The 19,832-nt window shown below is 43.9% G+C and overlaps 1 protein-coding gene across 2 annotated transcripts in view; it reads right to left on the bottom strand.

Moving 5' to 3' along the window:
• LOC110491103 (nucleolar protein 4-like) overlaps nt 1-19,832 on the bottom strand; it is a 142,470-nt gene that overhangs the window by 45,472 nt on the left and 77,166 nt on the right. For both annotated transcript variants that reach the window (XM_036947269.1, XM_036947268.1), the window contains exon 5: nt 12,853-13,000. In XM_036947269.1, the coding sequence (XP_036803164.1) occupies nt 12,853-13,000 (148 nt within the window). The remainder of the gene's footprint in view (nt 1-12,852; nt 13,001-19,832) is intronic.

Here is a 19,832-nt window from a genome sequence, read left to right on the forward strand (position 1 = left end):
GGTCAGTCAATCCGGAAAATGTCAAGAACTTCGAAAGTTTCTTCAAGTGCAGTCGCAAAAACCATCAAGCGCTATGATAAAACTGGCTCTCATGAGGACTGCCACAGGAATGGAAGACCCAGAGTTACCTCTGCTGCAGAGGATAAGTTAATTAGAATCACTAGCCTCAGAAATTGCAGCCCAAAAAATAAATGCTTCAGAGTTCAAGTAACAAACACATCTCAACATCTCCTCCTGTTCAGAGGAGACTGCGTGAATCAGGGCTTCAGGGTCGAAATGCCGGCAAGAAACCACTACTAAAGGACACCAATAATAAGAAGCGACTTGCTTGGGCCAAGAAACATGAGCAATGGACATTAGACCGGTAGAAATCTGTCCTTTGGTCTGATGAGTCCAAATTTGTGATTTTTGGTTCCAACTGCCTTGTCTTTGTGAGACGCAGAGTAGGTGAACGGATGATCTCCGCATGCGTGGTTCCCACTGTGAAGTATGGAGGAGGAGGTGTGATGGTGCTTTGCTGGTGACACTGTCGTGATTTATTTAGAACTCAAGGCACATTTAACAAACATGGCTACCACAACGATATACCATCCCATCTAGTTTACATTTTGTGGGATTATCATTTGTTTTTAAACAGGACAATGACCAAACACACCTCCAGGGTGTGTGAGGGCTATCGGACCAAGAAGGAGAGTGATGGAGTGCTGCATCAGATGACCTGGCCTCCACGATCACCTGACCTCAACCAAATTGAGATGGTTTGGGATGAGTTGTAACGCAGAGTGAAGGAAAAGCAGCCAACAAGTGCTCAGCATATGTGGGAAATCCTTCAAGACTGTTGGAAAAGCATTCCAGGTTAAGCTAGTTGAGAGAATGCCAAGTGAGCAAAGCTGTCACCAAGCCAAAGGGTGGCTACTTTGAAGAATCTCAAATATAAATATATTTACATTTGTTTAACACTTTTTTGATTACTACATGATTCCATATGTTTTATTTCATAGTTTTGAAGTCTTCACTATTACTCTACAATGTAGAAAATAGTAAAAATAAAGAAAAACCCTGAACTGAGTAGGTGTGTCCAAACTTTTGACTGGTACTGTATGTAAAGGAGTGAAACATTCACAAAATGAGGTGTCCAATGACATGTTCATACAGTAAGACAGGCCAGCAGGTACTGAGGAGCAGGCTTTATTGTCCACCCAACCAGCAATAGATAGTGGGGGTGATGAGAGGAGGAGGTGAGCAGAGGAGGCTACCATGACAGGCAGCCCTCATGCAGCACTAAATACGTGAGAGAAAGAGAGAGTGAGAGAGAGAGACCCAACCCCGTGATTAACATTAGAGGAAGGCACAGAAGAGAAGAGAACACATCTCTGGTGTTAACAGCGTTCCTACAGACAGCACCTCGTTAACAGGAGCCATGTTCTGAGACGACACTCATGGATCCGTAAAACTATACAAGCGCCCGCATCTTTTCAGAGTTTTTCTCTTACTAATAATATTGACAATGGCACTAGGCTATAATCCACACAGTAGCCAACGCATAGAGCTCACTGTAGGCCTACTAGATCATGCAATTGGTCCATTGAAGGCCTGCCTCATAGAAAAGGGGACTGAAAGGGAATGGAGAGAGACAAACGAGGGGAGGCTGCCCCTGTTGTGTTGAGCCTGTGATGGGGATGTGTCTGAGCTTTGTCACTTGTAATCTGGGAGGCTGGGGCAGGCAGAGGCAGGGTAGGTGGCTGGGCTGACTGGCTACTGGATGGGGGAGGGGAGGTGGTGCTGATGGGGTGGGGGGGCTGCTGGTTATCGATACTGGCGCAGGAGGAGGAGGAGTCAGGGGTGGCCCATTATTTGGCAGTGAAGCACTGCACAAAGACTCTTCACTTCTCAGCTTCTCTGGGCTAATAGCCGATGGGGGTTTTCTATCCTTATGAATAACAATAGGAAGGGGACTGAGGTAGGTATCACTAACACAGCCACACACTGCTGGAAACAAAGGAAAGTATGATTAGGCTATGCTCTGGGTCTAAACCTATATAAACACAACAACAAACAACCTATTTTGTTCCAACCAAGCCTTTCCTACCTTCCTTAAAATCACTGATGTAGGCTATTAAGTAAAAGCATATCGGTGAGTGTAATTATCCCATGTCCGAGGGTTCACCCTTGAAAGAGGTGTTTAGTATTCACTGTGTGAGCCAGCATGTTATTCAGTGGTGGCCACAGGGCGCTGTGTCGAGCCCATTATTTTGGTCCTCAACGGTCCATTAACAGCAGCCCACTCGAATAGCACCTTTACAGCCTTACAGCCAGCACCTTCCTCCCTGAACTACAGATTATTAACACTTTATGGCCTGCTGTAAAACTGCATGACCGCAATCAAGACGTAGATCTGGTCTGTGCTTTAGCCAGCTAAAGTTTTAATGTTACACAGACCAACACAACAATAAAGTAGATGCAAGCAAACTCAATTTAAAAGAACAGTTGGCTGTGTCATTCTTGTTTTTGTGGTTGTGTGTGTTGTTTCATGAGGGGGGATAGGAACATACAGCACCAGAGGAGAGGAGAACTGTCTGTCTGTCTGTGTGTGTGACCTTCTGACCTTTGTTCTCATTGTGTTTAATGCTCTCTTGTACAAGATGGAGGCAGTACCAGCCACTGAGCTTCGTTCTGGGAGTTAAGTGCTGGCACTCTGTGGCTGCGTGCTCACCCCCTCCCAATCACACAGCCAAGATTACAGCATGCTGCTGGCGTCTCCTATCTTCCTTTTACACCAGGCGAAGGACTTTTCATAAAACACACACACATAAAACCCCCACAGCCACCCAGTCCCAACCTGTTCTCTACCCCCACAAACCCCCACCAACCCTCCTCCTCTGTGTTACACTGTCGAGTTCAAGGCCAACCACCAGCATTGTCTTGTTTTTCTGAAGCTTGTTTTCAGTACAAATACTACTCCAAAAGATGTTTAACAATAAGCAGAGGAGCATCTCTGTAGACACTCAGTCTAACAATAGATACACAACCATTAGGCCTTCAAAATGCTTGATGTTGAAAGCAGAGACATAAGGGATTAACACTTGGTCCTGTACTTGTGTCATGCCAGCCAGACACTCATTGAGTCAAAACCATTATTCACATGTTTCCAATGTATACAGTGGGGCAAAAAAGTAATTAGTCAGCCACCAATTGTACAAGTTCTCCCACTTAAAAATATGAGGGAGGCCTGTAATTTTCATCATATGACAGACAAAATGAGAAAAAATCCAGAAAATCACATTGTAGGATTTTTTATGAATTTATTTGCAAATTATGGTGGAGAATAAGTATTTGGTCAATAACAAAAGTTTATCTCAATACTTTTTTAGATACCCTTTGTTGGCAATGACAGAGGTCAAACGTTTTGTGTAAGTCTTCACAAGGTTTTCACACACTGTTGCTGGTATTTTGGCCCATTCCTCCATGCAGATCTCCTCTATAGCAGTGATGTTTGGGGCTGTTGCTGGGCAACACGGACTTTCAACTCCCTCCAAAGATTTTCTATGGGGTTGAGATCTGGAGACTGGCTAGGCCATTCCAGGACCTTGAAATGCTTCTTACGAAGCCATTACTTCGTTGCCCGGGTGGTGTGTTTGGGATCATTGTCATGCTGAAAGACCCAGCCACGTTTCAACTTCAATGCCCTTGCTGATGGTAGGCTTAGTTACTTTGGTCCCAGCTCTCTGCAGGTCATTCACTAGGTCCCCCCGTTTGGTTCTGGGATTTTTGCTCACCGTTCTTGTGATCATTTTGACCCCACGGGGTGAGATCTTGCGTGGAGCCCCAGATCGAGGGAGATTATCAGTGGTCTTGTATGTCTTCCATTTCCTAATAATTGCTCCCACAGTTGATTTCTTCAAACCAAGCTGCTTACCTATTGCAGATTCAGTCTTCCCAGCCTGGTGCAGGTCTACAATTTTGTTTCTGGTGTCCTTTGACAGCTCTTTGGTCTTGGCCATAGTGGAGTTTGGAGTGTGACTGTTTGAGGTTGTGGACAGGTGTCTTTTATACTGATAACAAGTTCAAACAGGTGCCATTAATACAGGTAATGAGTGGAGGACAGATGAGCCTCTTAAAGAAGGAGTTACAGGTCTGTGAGAGCCAGAAATATTGCTTGTTTGTAGGTGACCAAATACTTATTTTCCACCATAATTTGCAAATAAATTCATTAAAAATCCTACAATGTGATTTTCTGGATTTTTTTTCTCATTTTGTCTGTCATAGTTGAAGTGTACCTATGATGAAAATTACAGGCCTCTCTCATCTTTTTAAGTGGGAGAACTTGCACAATTGGTGGCTGACTAAATACTTTTTTGCCCCACTGTCCGTGCAATTTCTCCACATTGTCCATAAACATTGCTCTCTAAGTTTGCCATCATCTTGGGCAAGATATCTTTAAGTAGTTTAATTGACAATAGATAAGGAAACACATAGCATCACAGACATATAATACTGATATTACACTGCACACTAACTTTATTTAGACCTATGTCTATGACTGAGCTCTAAGCAAGAGAAAAACTATTAACACATAGCCTATAGAGTGTCTGACAGGATCAGGAAAGGACTGAGTTTGTTGTTTCTCAATATGCATATTACTATGCTCTGAGCACGCAAATTGGAGCAGGAAACGGTCAGAGTATGAGTCCAAATCAAAGTATGACTTACTGACCTACACACAATACCCCATAATGCCAAAGTGGAATTATGTTTATCAACATTATTATATATTTTTTTACATTTTACCCCCTTTTTTTCTCCCCAATTTCGTGGTATCCAATTGTTAGTAGTTACTATCTTGTCTCATCGCTACAACTCCCGTACGGGCTCGGGAGAGACGAAGGTCGAAAGTCATGCGTCCTCCGAAACACAACCCAACCAAGCCGCACTGCTTCTTAACACAGCGCGCATCCAACCCGGAAGCTGGCCGCACCAATGTGTCGGGGGAAATACCGTGCACCTGGCCACCAGCCACAGGTGTCGCTGGTGCACGATGAGGCCTAGGATATCCCTACCGGCCAAACCCTCCCTAACCCGGACGACGCTAGGCCAATTGTGCGTCGCCCCACGGAACTCCGGGTCGCGGCAGGCTGCGACCAGAGCCTGGGTGCGAACCCAGAGTCTCTGGTGGCACAGCTAGCGCTGCAGTGCAGTGCTCTAGACCACTGCGCCACCCGGGAGGCCCATGTTTATCAACAAATTAATAAAAAATTAAAAGCTGAAATGTTTTGAGTCAAAATGGATTCAACCTCTTTGTTATGGCAAGCCTAAATAGGTTCAGGAGTAAACATGTTCTTAACAAGTTACATAATAAGTTGCATGGACTCACTCTGTGTGCAATAAGTGTTTAAAATACTGACCTCATCTCTTTACCCCACATATAAAATTAGCTGCAAGGTCCCTCAGTCGAGCAGTGAATTTCAAACACAGATTCAACCGAAAACCAGGGAGGTTTTCCAATGCCTCGCAAAGAAGGGTTCCTATTGATAGATGGGTATACATTTTTAAAAAGCAGACATTTAATAAATATCCCTTTGAGCATGGTGAAGTTATTAATTACACTTTGGATGCTGTATCAATACACCCAGTCACTACAAAAACACAAACGTCTTTCCTAACTCAGTTGCTGGAGAGGAAGGAAACCGCTCAGGGATTTCACCATTAGTCCAATGGTGACTTTAAAACAGTTAAAGTGTAAGTGCTGTGATAGGAGAAAACTGAGGATGGATCAACAACATTGTAGTTACTCCACAATAACCCAAATGACAGAGTGAAAAGAAGGAAGCATCCTGTTTGCAACAAGGCACTAAAGTAATACTGCAAAACATGTGGCAAAGCAATTAACTTTTGTCCTGAATACAAAGTGTTATGTTTGGGGCAAATCCAATCCAATACATTACGGAGTAATACTCTCCATATTTTCAAGCATAGTAGTGGTTGCATCATGTTATGGGTATACTTGTAATCGTTGAGGATAGGAGTTTTTCAAGATGAAAAAGAAATGGAACTAAGCACAGACAAAAATCCTAGAGGACAGCCTGGTTCACTCTGCTTTTCACCAGACACTGGGAGATGAATTCACGTTTCAGCAGGACATTAACCTAAAACATAGGGCCAAATATACACTGGAGCTGCTTACCAAGAAGACAGTGAATGTTCGTGAGTGTCCGAGTTACAGTTTTGACTTAAAATCTACTTGAAAATCTATGGCAAGGCCTGAAAATGGTTGTCTAGCAATGATTACCAACCAACTGAACAAAGCTTGAAGAATTTTGAAAAGAATAATGGACAAATGTTACACAATCCATTTGTGTAAACAGAAATACTCAAAGCAGTAATGGCTGCCAAAAGTGGTTCTACAAAGTATTGACTTATGTAAATTAAATATTTCTGTATTCCATTTTAAACACATTGTCATTTTAGGATATTGTGTGTAGTTGCTGTAACACAACAAAATGTTGAATAAGTCAAGGGGTATGAATACTTTCTCAAGGCACTGTAGCTAGCTGCTAACTATGAAGTTACAAGCTTGTGTTTGCTTTATGTAGTTCTCATGATGTCTGTATTGGTGAAAGGAAATGCAGTAGCACTGGAGGGGGTAGTGCTTCTCAAACACATTCTGTACAACCTCATCCTCACAATAACATACTCAAGAGAACGTCCTCGGAGAACGGTAGTATTGGGAAACACCCTCAGTGTCTCGGGTTAGCCTAGCGCAGTACATTGTGCACAGAGTCACATCCATCCATCATCTGGGAGTGCCTGTCCCTGGAGCAGGCAGACTAAAGCTCACACACTCCCCAGCCCCATGCAGCCCCAGCACAGACTCCCCCTCCATCCTCCCGCCATCAGCCAGCCCAACACAGCAAGGCAATATCCTCAAGGCTGGAAAGGACATAAAAGAGTGGGGTTGAGGGTTAGGAGAATGAGGAAATGGAGTTGACCCATGAATGTAAAAATAAAATCATAAATCACTGTCAGGGTCAGAAAACTGTGTACAGTGTAAATTATAACCTCAGGGTTGGTCAAAATGGGAGCTGGTAGCTAACACTTTCACTCCCTCTTCTGACAGTAATCAATTTTAGGCACAAATAGCCAAGTGGAAGTGGCCATGTTGGGAGTATCTTGGGAAAACCAAAGGATTTGGAAATTTTACCTATTCAGCCTATAATTGTGCCTGATATTAATGATACTGTATTTCTGATGACGAAAGACATTAGCCTGGTTAGTAAGCACTATGTTGACTAAGTCATCATGTGGCAGTCCCAGTGCCACCTCAGGCCCAGCCCTGTCTTCCTTGCCTCCCTCCATGGCCAGCCCATTGAGTTCAGCACAGCACTGCGCCACACTGCACAACTCTCTCTCCCGGAGTCCCTCCCCTCCTCCAGTATCAGGCTGTGGCTGTGAGTGACTGGAGTGTAGGATACTGTGGGCCAGGGCTAGAGCCGGAGTTGAAGAGAGCTTTATCTGATCTCATTACCCTCCAACAAAAGCCCAAAGCCCACGGAGAAGGCAGCAGGCAGGGGATCAGGCAGCAGCACTGCAGGGGAGGGGGTGGTGGCGGGGGTCCCAGAAGGTTGGGTAAGGGAAACATGCAGACTAAAGCTCCTTTACAGGAGACAAACAGGAAAAGCATGGCGAGAGAGAAAGGAAGAGAGGAGAAAGCACTAGGGTCTACATCCAGAGAGCATTGTCCTGCTCTGTGTGTTATCAGGGAAAGCTAAAAGAAATGACATAGATGAAAGGATTTCTAACACTAATATTTGAATTGATGAGATGTATTTGATTATTCAGGGATCAAGGGAAAGTGCAGTATGCAAAGTGTAAATATATGTACGAGACCAAGCTAACCTTCAGGCCTATGGAGGGCTTATCAGTGTTGTGGCCCAGAGTTCCTCCCAACTTCACCTTGCACACAGCCTTTGACCTAGCTGTGTGTACGTACGAGAGGGTGTTACGCTAGATGATGATCTGAAGCCGGGGCTGTGAGGCAGGTGGTGGGATGGTTTTAACCCTTCTGTCCACGTCCATAGGAGGTGTAGTAGGCCTAACCTGGCAGCTGGGTTCCTGAGTGATCTCATTTTATCCCTCTCTTGGAAACATCTGTCTCATCTTGTCAGCTCTGGATCTACTCTGCCGTCGTTCCCATTCCCCACTGTGGAAGGATAGGATGTACACCATCATTGGTGTTAAGACCGACAAACACAATAGAATATCTCCATTAGTGCAGGTAGGTAGACCCGGTCACTCACTGCACTTTATTGTACAATACTGTTGTAATACACTGTACTGTACTACACTGTACAGCACTGCACTGATTGTTACTTGCGGAATAAGAACATACAGGTGGTGCACTGTAAATAATATTTAATATTCAATAATTATAATTTAATTAGATGTTATTACACAATAGGCCACTTCTTTACAACTGCACTGCACTGTATTGTGTGTACTGCAGGTAGCAGCTTAACGTCTAGCCATGACATCTTTGACTCTAGTCACACATAGCAAGCTTAGTTGTGTGAAACGGACAGCTATTTCACACAAACCCAATGACGGCTATGAAAGGGTGCTGAACTGCTCTGAACCCTTCTTTTGTTGTTGCCGACGTTGGCCTGCTGAGGCTGAAGGAGCTGTCGCAATACCTCTGGTCACTGGATGCTGCTGAGGAACCACCTTGTAGAAAAACAAACACACTTCGTCGCTCCATACTTATCTGATTTCAGAATTTGGGGATTTATGGGGCAACCTTTACGCCAGTTCTCTGAAATGCACCCTTCTACCCTCCCATAAAACAATAAGAGACATGGGTGGGGAGTGATCCCAAGGTCTTAAAAAACGCACACACTCTCAGGCAGCACACACACCTTGTACTCAGCCAGGGAATGAGACTGGTTTTCTGGGAAGAGCTTAGTAGTTAGCAAGCAGGGGGAGGAAAGCAGATGGAGGACTCCAACCTCTCTATCCCCATGGCCTCCTGTGCAGCCAGCCGGAGGGAGTCACAACATTCTGAGGCAGCGTTCAGCTAGTCACTACTACCTCATTAAGACCAGGTTGAGACGCTGGTCCTGCTTAAAGTCAGCTACCTAATTGCAGTTTCCCAGAGAAAAACACTGATTATAAATATGCCAACAGGCAGGCTCTCAATCACAGCTGGTATTCATTCCTATAAACAAAACAAATTGTTACCTGTCTCTCTCCCTGCGAGTGAGCTTTAGCTTGTAATAATTAATTTACTTGCCTTATTACTTTTGTGTGTGTGTGTTGGGAGGGGGGGGGGTGGCCCTAGCTCAGCAGAAAGCCTTCTTCCTCTGCACAAACACAACTAGTGGTAGTCATGCTCCCACAACACTCGCATGATCACACACATTTATGGTTGTTGGCATCTCTCAGGAGCCTGTGAATTTGGGGGAAGGTGGAGGTGTAATCAAACTGGACAAAATAACAGCATACTCCTCCTATCCTGGTCATCTCCTATAATTCATCTGAAGAGGATTTTTTATCTTCTCTCTGCAGCCTCCCTCTCGTGGCTGCGTGGAATCCGAGCCACAAATCCACGAGATGAACTTGGCAAACACACACACACAATCAAATAGAACACACTGGGAAATGTCATATGTTAATGACGCTGAATATTTAATAGTATTTCCTTTAGGTTATCACATTATTACCGGCACCATTTTTAGCCCCTCCCCTTACTTGCAGCAGTAGAAATACCGGTTTCATCCCATTTGGCACCCTACTCCCTGGACTCTTGTCCAAGGTAGTGCACTATATAGGGAATATGGGGCCATTTGGGATGTATCCACTGTTCTTCTCAACCTAATAGAGGCAGGTTTATTCTGAAGGCCTCCTAGCCTGCGTCTGTCTTTAGCCCAGTACTACGGTCAGGGACAGACAGTTATTGAAGTATCATCTATTTTCCCCAATAATACATACAGTGTTCTTCTGTTAGCTTCTTTCAATACTGATGTGAAGAAGTCTGTGGGGCTTATAACAAGTATTAGCTAGGTCTGATTAGGTCTGGTCCCATTAGAGTGTTTTGAAGCAGCAGTGGTACCACTACCTAAACTGTTTAAAAACAGTATATTCCAGCCGTCCATACAATATTTTGCCACGTTCCTTCCCAGCTCATTACGCTGACTATTAGATAATGCAGCATTGTCATTGTCATCTATTTATTTTCTTTAACAGTTGACCTGGATCGTGTAGCTCGAGGTGAGGCAGGTCAAAGTCATCCTGTCATTTTCAACTGGCCTACTTTCAGTGACTTCAAACACCTTAGGCCATGTGTGCCACTGGGCTAGAGGCTGCAGCAGTGAGGTGGTTGTATTCTGGTCTGCTCTCTCTGCCTCCAGGGAGGGAAGCAGGGACCTAGACACTGTGCGGTCATCTCTACACATTTCTGGCTGCACTGTGAGCTCTGACCATGAGGGTTTTTATAAAAAATGGAGGATGAGTTTTTATAAATAACATAACAGTGCGCGTCACATGCACTGAACGTGCACTAGCAGGACGTGTACACTGTTTAGGGAAATGTAGGGAAATTACTCAGCCTGTCAGATGGTTTCTAAATCCTACAGACAGTTTTCCCTTGCTGTGTGTGTGTGTGTGTGTGTGTGTGTGTGTGTGTGTGTGTGTGTGTGTGTGTGTGTGTGTGTGTGTGTGTGTGTGTGTTCAAAGCTAGTCATAGTTCTACACGCATGGACCATGTGGTCCGAGTCCCCAGTCATCATATAGCATAGTGTTTCCCACCACCTTCCCTATATGGTACAGTCCTCCACTTTACTGTGGGAAATCACAGTAGTTAGCTGAACGAGTAGAGCAGTGCTCCATCATTCATGTAAGAATCCAAAGCAGGAAACACACACAGAAACAAACCGACAACTTCCTAAATCACTTGTAATGGGTGTACTTCGTTACTAAGAATGTCAACCCAAGTACAGAGTAATCCGCCTGGATGACATGTCTGATTGGCTCAGTCTTGTGGGCCCTTTCTCTCTGGTGAGGGGGAAGTGCCTAGCGCCTACTACAGAGTCGTACATCTTGTTGTCACAGACACTTGCCCAATGACCATTCCAGTCACAGCTCCAGTGAGAGCTCCTCGAGGGGCCACTCCACAGCTCAGCCAGCTACCTGAGGAGCCTCTCAGGCTGGGGAGGTCAGTGCATCAGGAGCCCCTCGTGGTTCCCTCTGGAGCCCCAGTGCAATCATAGCCACTCTTAAGCCCTGGGCCTGAGAATCTCTTGTGGGGCGCTCCTGGGATATGTCACAACCCTGAGTCAAAGTGTGACCCCCCCCACCTCAGAGAACAGATAAATGGGATGGATGGGAGAGGAGCCAGTCTGTTCAAAATAGACAGCGAGGAGGAAGGTTTACTCCCTCTGGCAAATCATTCCCAGTGACAAGTCAAGGTTGCCTATCAAAGTTCTCTATTGGAGGGCCATATTAGAGGTTCCCATAAACATCTAATTTTCTCAGACAGGAAACGTTAGGCTATAAGCTACAACACAAATGGCTAGCTAACAACAACTCGACTTTTAACTTATTGAAGAATAGCAGATTATTGTCTCCTTAAGTTAGAGAAGGAGATAGCACGGCTGGCGGTGTTCTCCGCTGTTAGCTATTTGATTTATTAGCTTATTTTCGGCGGTGCGTCCATCCGCCATGTGCAATGCTGCTCCCAGGTCCCATCTGCTACTGCTTGCTGCTGCCGGGCTAAAGAGGCAGCGAGCGGACATGTAATGATGGCTCTCTCTGGGAACATTACCTCTGCACATTTACCTGACAGCAGCAGCAGGCAAAGCCATGTCAATCACCACAGCCAAGCTGTTTCTCCTCAGCCCGCTGAAAGATTGGGTCAGGGAAAAACATCACGGTGCTCAGTAAAACACGCTGGTACTTCTATTAAGGGGCAAATGTTTCCCTGCTCAGTACCACTCACACTGGCTGTTACAGAGTGTGGATTAGAATACATTAACCTTTTGTCATGTCTCCACACAGAGTTCAAGGTGAGCACCATTTAGGTGGTGGTGGTGGTGGCTTAACCTGTCCCAGGAGGCCTTCTCTAGCTGGTCTAGAGGACCTTACAAGGCTCCCTGCCCATCTTTTCCCAGCTCTAGCCATATCTCTATCCAACCCCCTCCGTTCACCCCCTTCCTCACTGGTATGGGAACAGTAGCCCTTCCCCCACACCGGAAGCAGGGAGAGAGCAGAATGGTGATCGAAATTGATTCCAACATCTTCTCTCGCTTCACCCTGGCCTTTCCACTCCACTCTCATCAAAATCCAAAGAGCTTTATCTCTACCAGCCTAACTAACACACTGACTGACTTAGTGTGAGGAGTGAATGTTGTTGTGGGTACAGTGTTGAACAGCTAATTGTACTGTCTCTTTATAGCAGCTGTACACAAATCCCTTTCTTCAAAGTTCTCAGTTTTCCCCACCAACCATACCTATGAGGGATTTCATTTCAATAAAAGAGAGAGAGCTGAGAGAGGAGAGATCAGAGGAGAGAGAGAGAGAGAGAGAGAGAGAGAGAGAGCTGAGAGAGGGGAGATCAGAGGAGAGAGAGAGAGAGAGAGAGAGAGAGACAGAGAGAGACAGAGAGAGAGACAAAGACAGACAGAGAGAGAGAGAGAGAGAGAGAGAGAGATGGGTAAGTCTGAAGAAAGGGGATACGGATGAGTGTGTTGTGCTCACACAGAGAGAGAGAGAGACAGAGAGAGGAGCGAGAGAGAGGAGCGAGAGAGAGAGAGAGACAGAGAGAGAGAGAGGAGCGAGAAAACAGCAATAGTAGCTCTTTCTTACCGTCCTCCTCCTTAATGTGTGCGTTCTGTGGGCTGTGCATTCTCTCTCTGCGGTTCGGGGGACTCAGGTTGGAAGCAGGGCCGTGATCAGCTGATATCCATGTGGGGTCGTTCATATCAAAGTCCTCACTGCTCACTGAAGTCTCATCCTGACAGAAAAAGACAGGGAGAAGAAGAAACAGAGAAAGAGGGGGGGGGGGGGGAGATTGTCATGTCATTCCATGGACAGTTAAGACAGGTGAAAGAGGGAGAAAATAAAGAGATATCAGACGTTACATGTGACGGATCGGACTTCAGACATCAGAGAGGTTGCCAAAAGAGGTGGACTGAGGCTCCCTGTCTGTGTCAGGAGACAACCTAAATGGGCTACTGACGGAGTGGATGACACCTTGCAGTAAGAAAATGAATGCATGTCTGGACTGCTGAGCGTTATGTTGTAAATAAATCAAACAACATAACCGCCAACAATTTATTATTATATGAGTATGAGACTATGGACAAAATTCAAAGGCAGCTTGTCGTTGCACATTCGCAATACAGCAAAGTGATACACATCTGTCATTACAGTAGCTCTCCCTTTTTAGTCACTGCATTAAGGCAAAGAGCACAGCAGACAGAGGACTACAGACAAAATACAACAACAACTCCATCTACCAGCTCCAGAAGCGGGCCTATACACCATGCATACAGAGCATTAAGAAAGATGAATTAAGCATTAGAAGTCCAGCTGAGGCTCCATGACCGGAGCCAAACCCTGGCCAAAAATCAACTAATAACACCATAAGGGTTAAGGCCCCTATCTTCATTTCCATATCAGAGATGATTCTACATTCATTCCAATCCTGTTAGTTTGACTTGTGTCAGTGAGGCTCCTCTGGTTGCAGCACAGAGCAAAGAGGATCTGAGAGCCCGGCACTCCCACTAATGAGGTCCAGAGTGCTGCAGATAGCTGCCTTTCAGGGAATACAATAGACAGACAGTCAAGATACAGCCTTTCCCTCCAACAGACCCATCCACTGCACTTTAGAACTTGTTATTAAGTCTTTCCATACACTTGCAGTATGAGCGTGACCAAGCACTTATAGTCTCACACATCCGCAACACACATGTGCACACATCATACACAGTGGGGCAAAAAAGTATTTAGTCAGCCACCAATTGTGCAAGTTCTCCCACTTAAAAAGATGAGAGAGGCCTGTAATTTTCATCATAGGTACACTTCAACTATGACAAAACAAAATGAGGGGAAAAAAATCCAGAAAATCACATTGTAGGATTTTTAATGAATTTATTTGCAAATTTATCTCCCACTTAAAAAGATGAGAGAGACCTCTAATTTTCATCGTAGGTACACTACAACTATGACAGACAAAATGAGAAAAAAAAATCCAGAAAATTACATTGTAGGATTTTTTATGAATTTATTTGCAAATTATGGTGGAAAATAAGTATTTGGTCACCTACAAACAAGCAAGATTTCTGGCTCTCACAGACCTGTAACTTCTTCTTTAAGAGGCTTCTCTGTCCTCCACTCGTTACCTGTATTAATGGCACCTGTTTGAACTTGTTATCAGTATAAAAGACACCTGTCCACAACCTCAAACAGTCACTGGCCAAGTCCAGAGAGCTGTCAAAGGACACCAGAAACAAAATTGTAGACCTGCACCAGGCTGGGAAGACTGAATCTGCAATAGGTAAGCAGCTTGGTATGAAGAAATCAACTGTGGGAGCAATTATTAGGAAATGGAAGACATACAAGACCACTGATAATCTCCCTCGATCTGGGGCTCCACGCAAGATCTCACCCCGTGGGGTCAAAATGATCACAAGAACGGTGAGCAAAAATCCCAGAACCACACGGGGGGACCTAGTGAATGACCTGCAGAGAGCTGGGACCAAAGTAGCAAACGCCTGCACACACAACAGTACACATGCGTCATATATCATGCACACACAACCATACACATGCATCATATAGCCTGGTATCACTACTACCTGTATCAGTCTTTTTCTGATTGAGAAACATGAAGGGAATACACACAAAAACAGACTCAAACTACACTGATTCACTAACAAGGGCAGTGATGAAACAGTCTGGAGAGGACTAACTGTAAGTTGGTTTTTCAGGTGATGCCCCCTTAAATTTTGCATGATATGTGGACAGCGCATAGTCACGATCAATAATGATGAAACCTAGATGTCACGATCAATAATGATGAAACCTACACTGAGTGTATAAAACATTAATATTGGAGTTGCACCCCCCCACCCCCCTTTGTCCTCAGAACAGCCTCAATTCGTTGGGGCATGGACTCTCAAAGGTGTCGAAAGGTTCCACAGGGAGGCTGGCCCATGTTGACTCCAATGCTTCCCATAGTTGTGTCAAGATGACTCAATGTCCTTTGGGTGGTGGACCATTCTTGATACACACGGGAAACTGTTGAGTGAAAAACCCAGCAGCATTGCAGTTCTTCGCACACTCAAACTGGTGCGCCTGGTACCTACTACCATATCCTGATCAAAGGCACTTCAATCTTTTGTCTTGTCCATTCACCTTCTGAATGGCACATATACACAATCCATGTCTCAATTGTCTCAAGGCTTAAAAATCATTCTTTAACCAGTCTCCTCCCCTTCATCTGACTGAAATGGATTTAACAGGTGACATCAATAAGGGATCATAGCTTTTACCTGGATTCACCTGGTCAGTCTGTCATGGAAAGAACAGTGTTGATAATGTTTTGTACACAGAGTATATGCACGGCCTCTTCAGAGAGGACCAAATTAAACAAAATGCCATAGGCAGTTGGGTGTGCATACTTTGTGTACACTTCTGCAGTCATTATCAGCAAAAAGGGATAGTCATAGTCATACTGTAGTGCAGACATCACAAAGAACCTGGCTGCTCCTCCATCTTTCCACAAGGAACAACAGACATCAGCCAAACCCCCCCACATGCCTACCCAACAGGAACTGTCAGTCACCTTCTGCCCACATGCTGGCTGCCCAGCACGCACTCCAATTGGTTATCTTCTTTCACTTGCAAATTGACCTGTGCATTATTGATGAGTTTATGTGGATGGAGAGATATAGGCACTCCCTAACTAACGGGTCCGCTGTTGATTTGACCCAGGTGCAGCCCTACCCTACAGCATGGCACAGTGGAAGGCATCAAGACAAGGACAGGATCGAAGTACAGCACCGGTGGCCATATGTAGAAATTGTAGCAGATTGTCATTAAATTGTGACTGCTGTCACACTGGACCTAAAGATAACAAATGTCCTTGGGCAGTGGAGAGGAAATGGAGAGGGGCTGGAGGGGTCACTGAGTCATCAGTCATGGGGAGTGGGAGGGGTCATGGCAGCATGTCCTATCGAGGTCAAGCGGAGCAGAGTGTGTAATCAGCATTCTGACAAGATGCTGCTAGGTGAATGTCAACAGATTCTCAGCTACTGTACCTATGGCACTCAATCACACTGGAGGATGCAAGTATCTGATAGCTGACATCACTGTCTCACTATAGGCCTATATGTATGTCTTCTTCTGCCACAGTTACAACAATGAGTTGGGTTTACACACACTTAACAATCCTGACATCCTGAGTGAATACACTGATGCCTGACAAGGACATAAAGTTAGGCTTGTCTTCTTTGTAGATGAACTGGTTGTCAGTCAGTACAGGCCTATGTCCGTACTAGAAATCTATGACGAAAGAAATTCATATCTATAACACACTGGCCTATATCGTTAGCACATGAATCAACTTAAAGTGAGTGATCTAAAAGGCCCTTCATTTAATCTGACGTTTAACTCCTTTTCAATTACAATCATATAAACCCACATTAACTGGTTATGTTGTTATGTGTCGGTTAGGGAGAGAATCCAATTTGGAACAATGCAGACAAGGGTTTATTGTCTGCCTACCTACAGTATCCCTCCCCCCGTCTGTCTGCATCCATTTCACCCCCACGGCTCAATCCTAGATGCTGCCCTTCCTTTTACTCGTTTTTATTGTTTATTAATGATCCCAGTCTAATGTTTTCAGCTCATCTAAATGCAGATGAATCACAGCCTGGGTGGAAGGAGAAAGCAGAACCAACCAAATTACATCTCTTTGGGCTTTAATGAAATAAAGCAGCACCACTCCCTTTCTTAGGCAACATCAAATAGCCTGTGTTCAAAGATCTAAGCCCAGGCTAATTAAGATCCAAGCTAATACTTTACTTTGTGTGAATATGTGACTCGGTTTATCAGTTTGATAAACAACTGGGAAGTGGAGATCCCATCCTACTTGTCTCTATTCTGTATCAATCAATCAGATGTATTACATAAAGCCCTTTTTACATCAGCAGTTGTCACAAAGCTGTATGGAACCACAAAACCATGGAAGCTACCATTGGGGACATAGCCGAGGTGTTCTTTGCAATTCCATTTCTTCAAATATCTTCCAGTATATTTGCCACTGCATCCAACCAAGGACCTGAGTCTGTTTATAAGGACAGCACTCCAGCGCAGGAGCCATTCTCCTCAAATTGAGGATGCGAGGAAAAAATAATTAACTGGCAGCACTTATATTTTCAACACGGTGGAAGAAGAGTAAAAAGCTTATATTTTCAACACGGTGGAAGAAGAGTAAAAAGCTTATATTTTTAACACGGTGGAAGAAGAGTAAAAAGCTTATATTTTCAACACGGTGGAAGAAGAGTAAAAAGCTTATATTTTCAACACGGTGGAAGAAGAGTAAAAAGCGTATATTTTCAACACGGTGGAAGAAGAGTAAAAAGCTTATATTTTCAACACGGTGGAAGAAGAGTAAAAAGCTTATATTTTTAACACGGTGGAAGAAGAGTAAAAAGCTTATATTTTCAACACGGTGGAAGAAGAGTAAAAAGCTTATATTTTCAACACGGTGGAAGAAGAGTAAAAAGCGTATATTTTCAACACGGTGGAAGAAGAGTAAAAAGCTTATATTTTCAACACGGTGGAAGAAGAGTAAAAAGCTTATATTTTTAACACGGTGGAAGAAGAGTAAAAAGCTTATATTTTCAACACGGTGGAAGAAGAGTAAAAAGCTTATATTTTTAACACGGTGGAAGAAGAGTAAAAAGCTTATATTTTCAACACGGTGGAAGAAGAGTAAAAAGCTTATATTTTCAACACGGTGGAAGAAGAGTAAAAAGCGTATATTTTCAACACGGTGGAAGAAGAGTAAAAAGCTTATATTTTCAACACGGTGGAAGAAGAGTAAAAAGCTTATATTTTCAACACGGTGGAAGAAGAGTAAAAAGCTTATATTTTCAACACGGTGGAAGAGTAAAAAGCTTATATTTTCAACACGGTGGAAGAAGAGTAAAAAGCTTATATTTTCAACACGGTGGAAGAAGAGTAAAAAGCTTATATTTTCAACACGGTGGAAGAGTAAAAAGCTTATATTTTCAACACGGTGGAAGAGTAAAAAGCTTATATTTTCAACACGGTGGAAGAGTAAAAAGCTTATATTTTCAACACGGTGGAAGAGTAAAAAGCTTATATTTTCAACACGGTGGAAGAAGAGTAAAAAGCTTATATTTTCAACACGGTAGAAGAAGAGTAAAAAGCTTATATTTTCAACAAGGTGGAAGAGTAAAATGCTTCCATGATCATTCTTCCATATCACAAATACTCAAGTGGACTGTGAAGCTAAAGTTTTGTCAAGCACAGCAGAATGGATGAGGAGGAGGCCCAGCTCTAGGACAACAGTGCTTTGATATGGCATCTTGATAAGCTAATCATTAAATATTTTCGATTGGGACCATAAATGCAATAATTCCAATGATTGACGTGCCTTCAAAAGAGTCAATCATACATAAAAACATATTCTGAGGCACAGTCTTGTTCATGGTTTTAAATTCAGTCCCATTTTCCCCATGTATCTCCTTAAACACCCCAGTATTTATTCACCAAGACAATTAGGCTTAGCCAACACACTCCAATGTAAAAACAAAAAAAACAGAGGACACAAAATGACCCCTTGTGCCATCTGAAGTGCTTTTTCCACAGAGGCCGGAACTGAGAAAGTACATTTCAAGCTAATGCAGTTAGCAACCGGACCTTTCCTCTCTGCTCAGCTCTGCACTGCTCAGCTCTGCGCTCATATCCAGGCAGCTTTCTAGACTCTGCCAATTGTTCTCTTCGCTTTAAAGTGTTCAGCAGGCGGGCGGGCGAACAACAGACCCTCCAGTGTAAGACGAAATCGGCGTTCTTCCACCTGCCCCCTCCCCTCCTCCATAATTTCTCCCTCCTCACTGATTCTCCTCCATTCACATGGATGCTGGTATTTCAGCAGCAGCAGCACTGCATTCTCTCCTCTATAAATAGGGAGGAAGGGACAGCATGTTTATTGGCTGCCATGGAAACTGATCAGGAACATTAGGCTTGGAAATTAAAATGATTCTGAACAATTCTGGTTCTGAGAAATTTGAAGAGGAGAGAAATTAAGCACTGTACGACTGCTAAAGATGAAGGCTAAAATACAAGGAGGATCCAGACTAGTCAATTCAAACATGTTCAGTAGAATTAATCCCAGTTTAACCAATTGACATGATTTTATTTCCTTTTACAGTAAATGCAGGCATAAGCAAATAAGAGAGGCCAGGGGCATGTGGTAAGACTGAATAAGACATTTACAGCCTTCCGTGCCAATTGTGGCGTTTTCTTTTTAATCTCTCCTAATGAACATGGAGCAACCTATTGATGTCAACAGCCATAAATGCAATAGAAGTTCCAAAATAGACAATATTATCTCAAACTTGACGAGATAATGACAGGTGTTAGGCAAGGTAGTATCTAGGTGGATCTAGACCAGGCCTGGGCAATTATTTTCCATGGAGGGCCACATGAGAATATATTTTTGCCATCGCAGGCCAGAATCATATTACAGGATTACACATCATGTGTATGACTGTATTGGCAGATATATATATATATATACATACACTGTA

The sequence above is a fragment of the Oncorhynchus mykiss genome, chromosome 16 (genome assembly GCF_013265735.2).
Source record: "Oncorhynchus mykiss isolate Arlee chromosome 16, USDA_OmykA_1.1, whole genome shotgun sequence".
NCBI classification, from domain to species: Eukaryota; Metazoa; Chordata; class Actinopteri; order Salmoniformes; family Salmonidae; genus Oncorhynchus; species Oncorhynchus mykiss.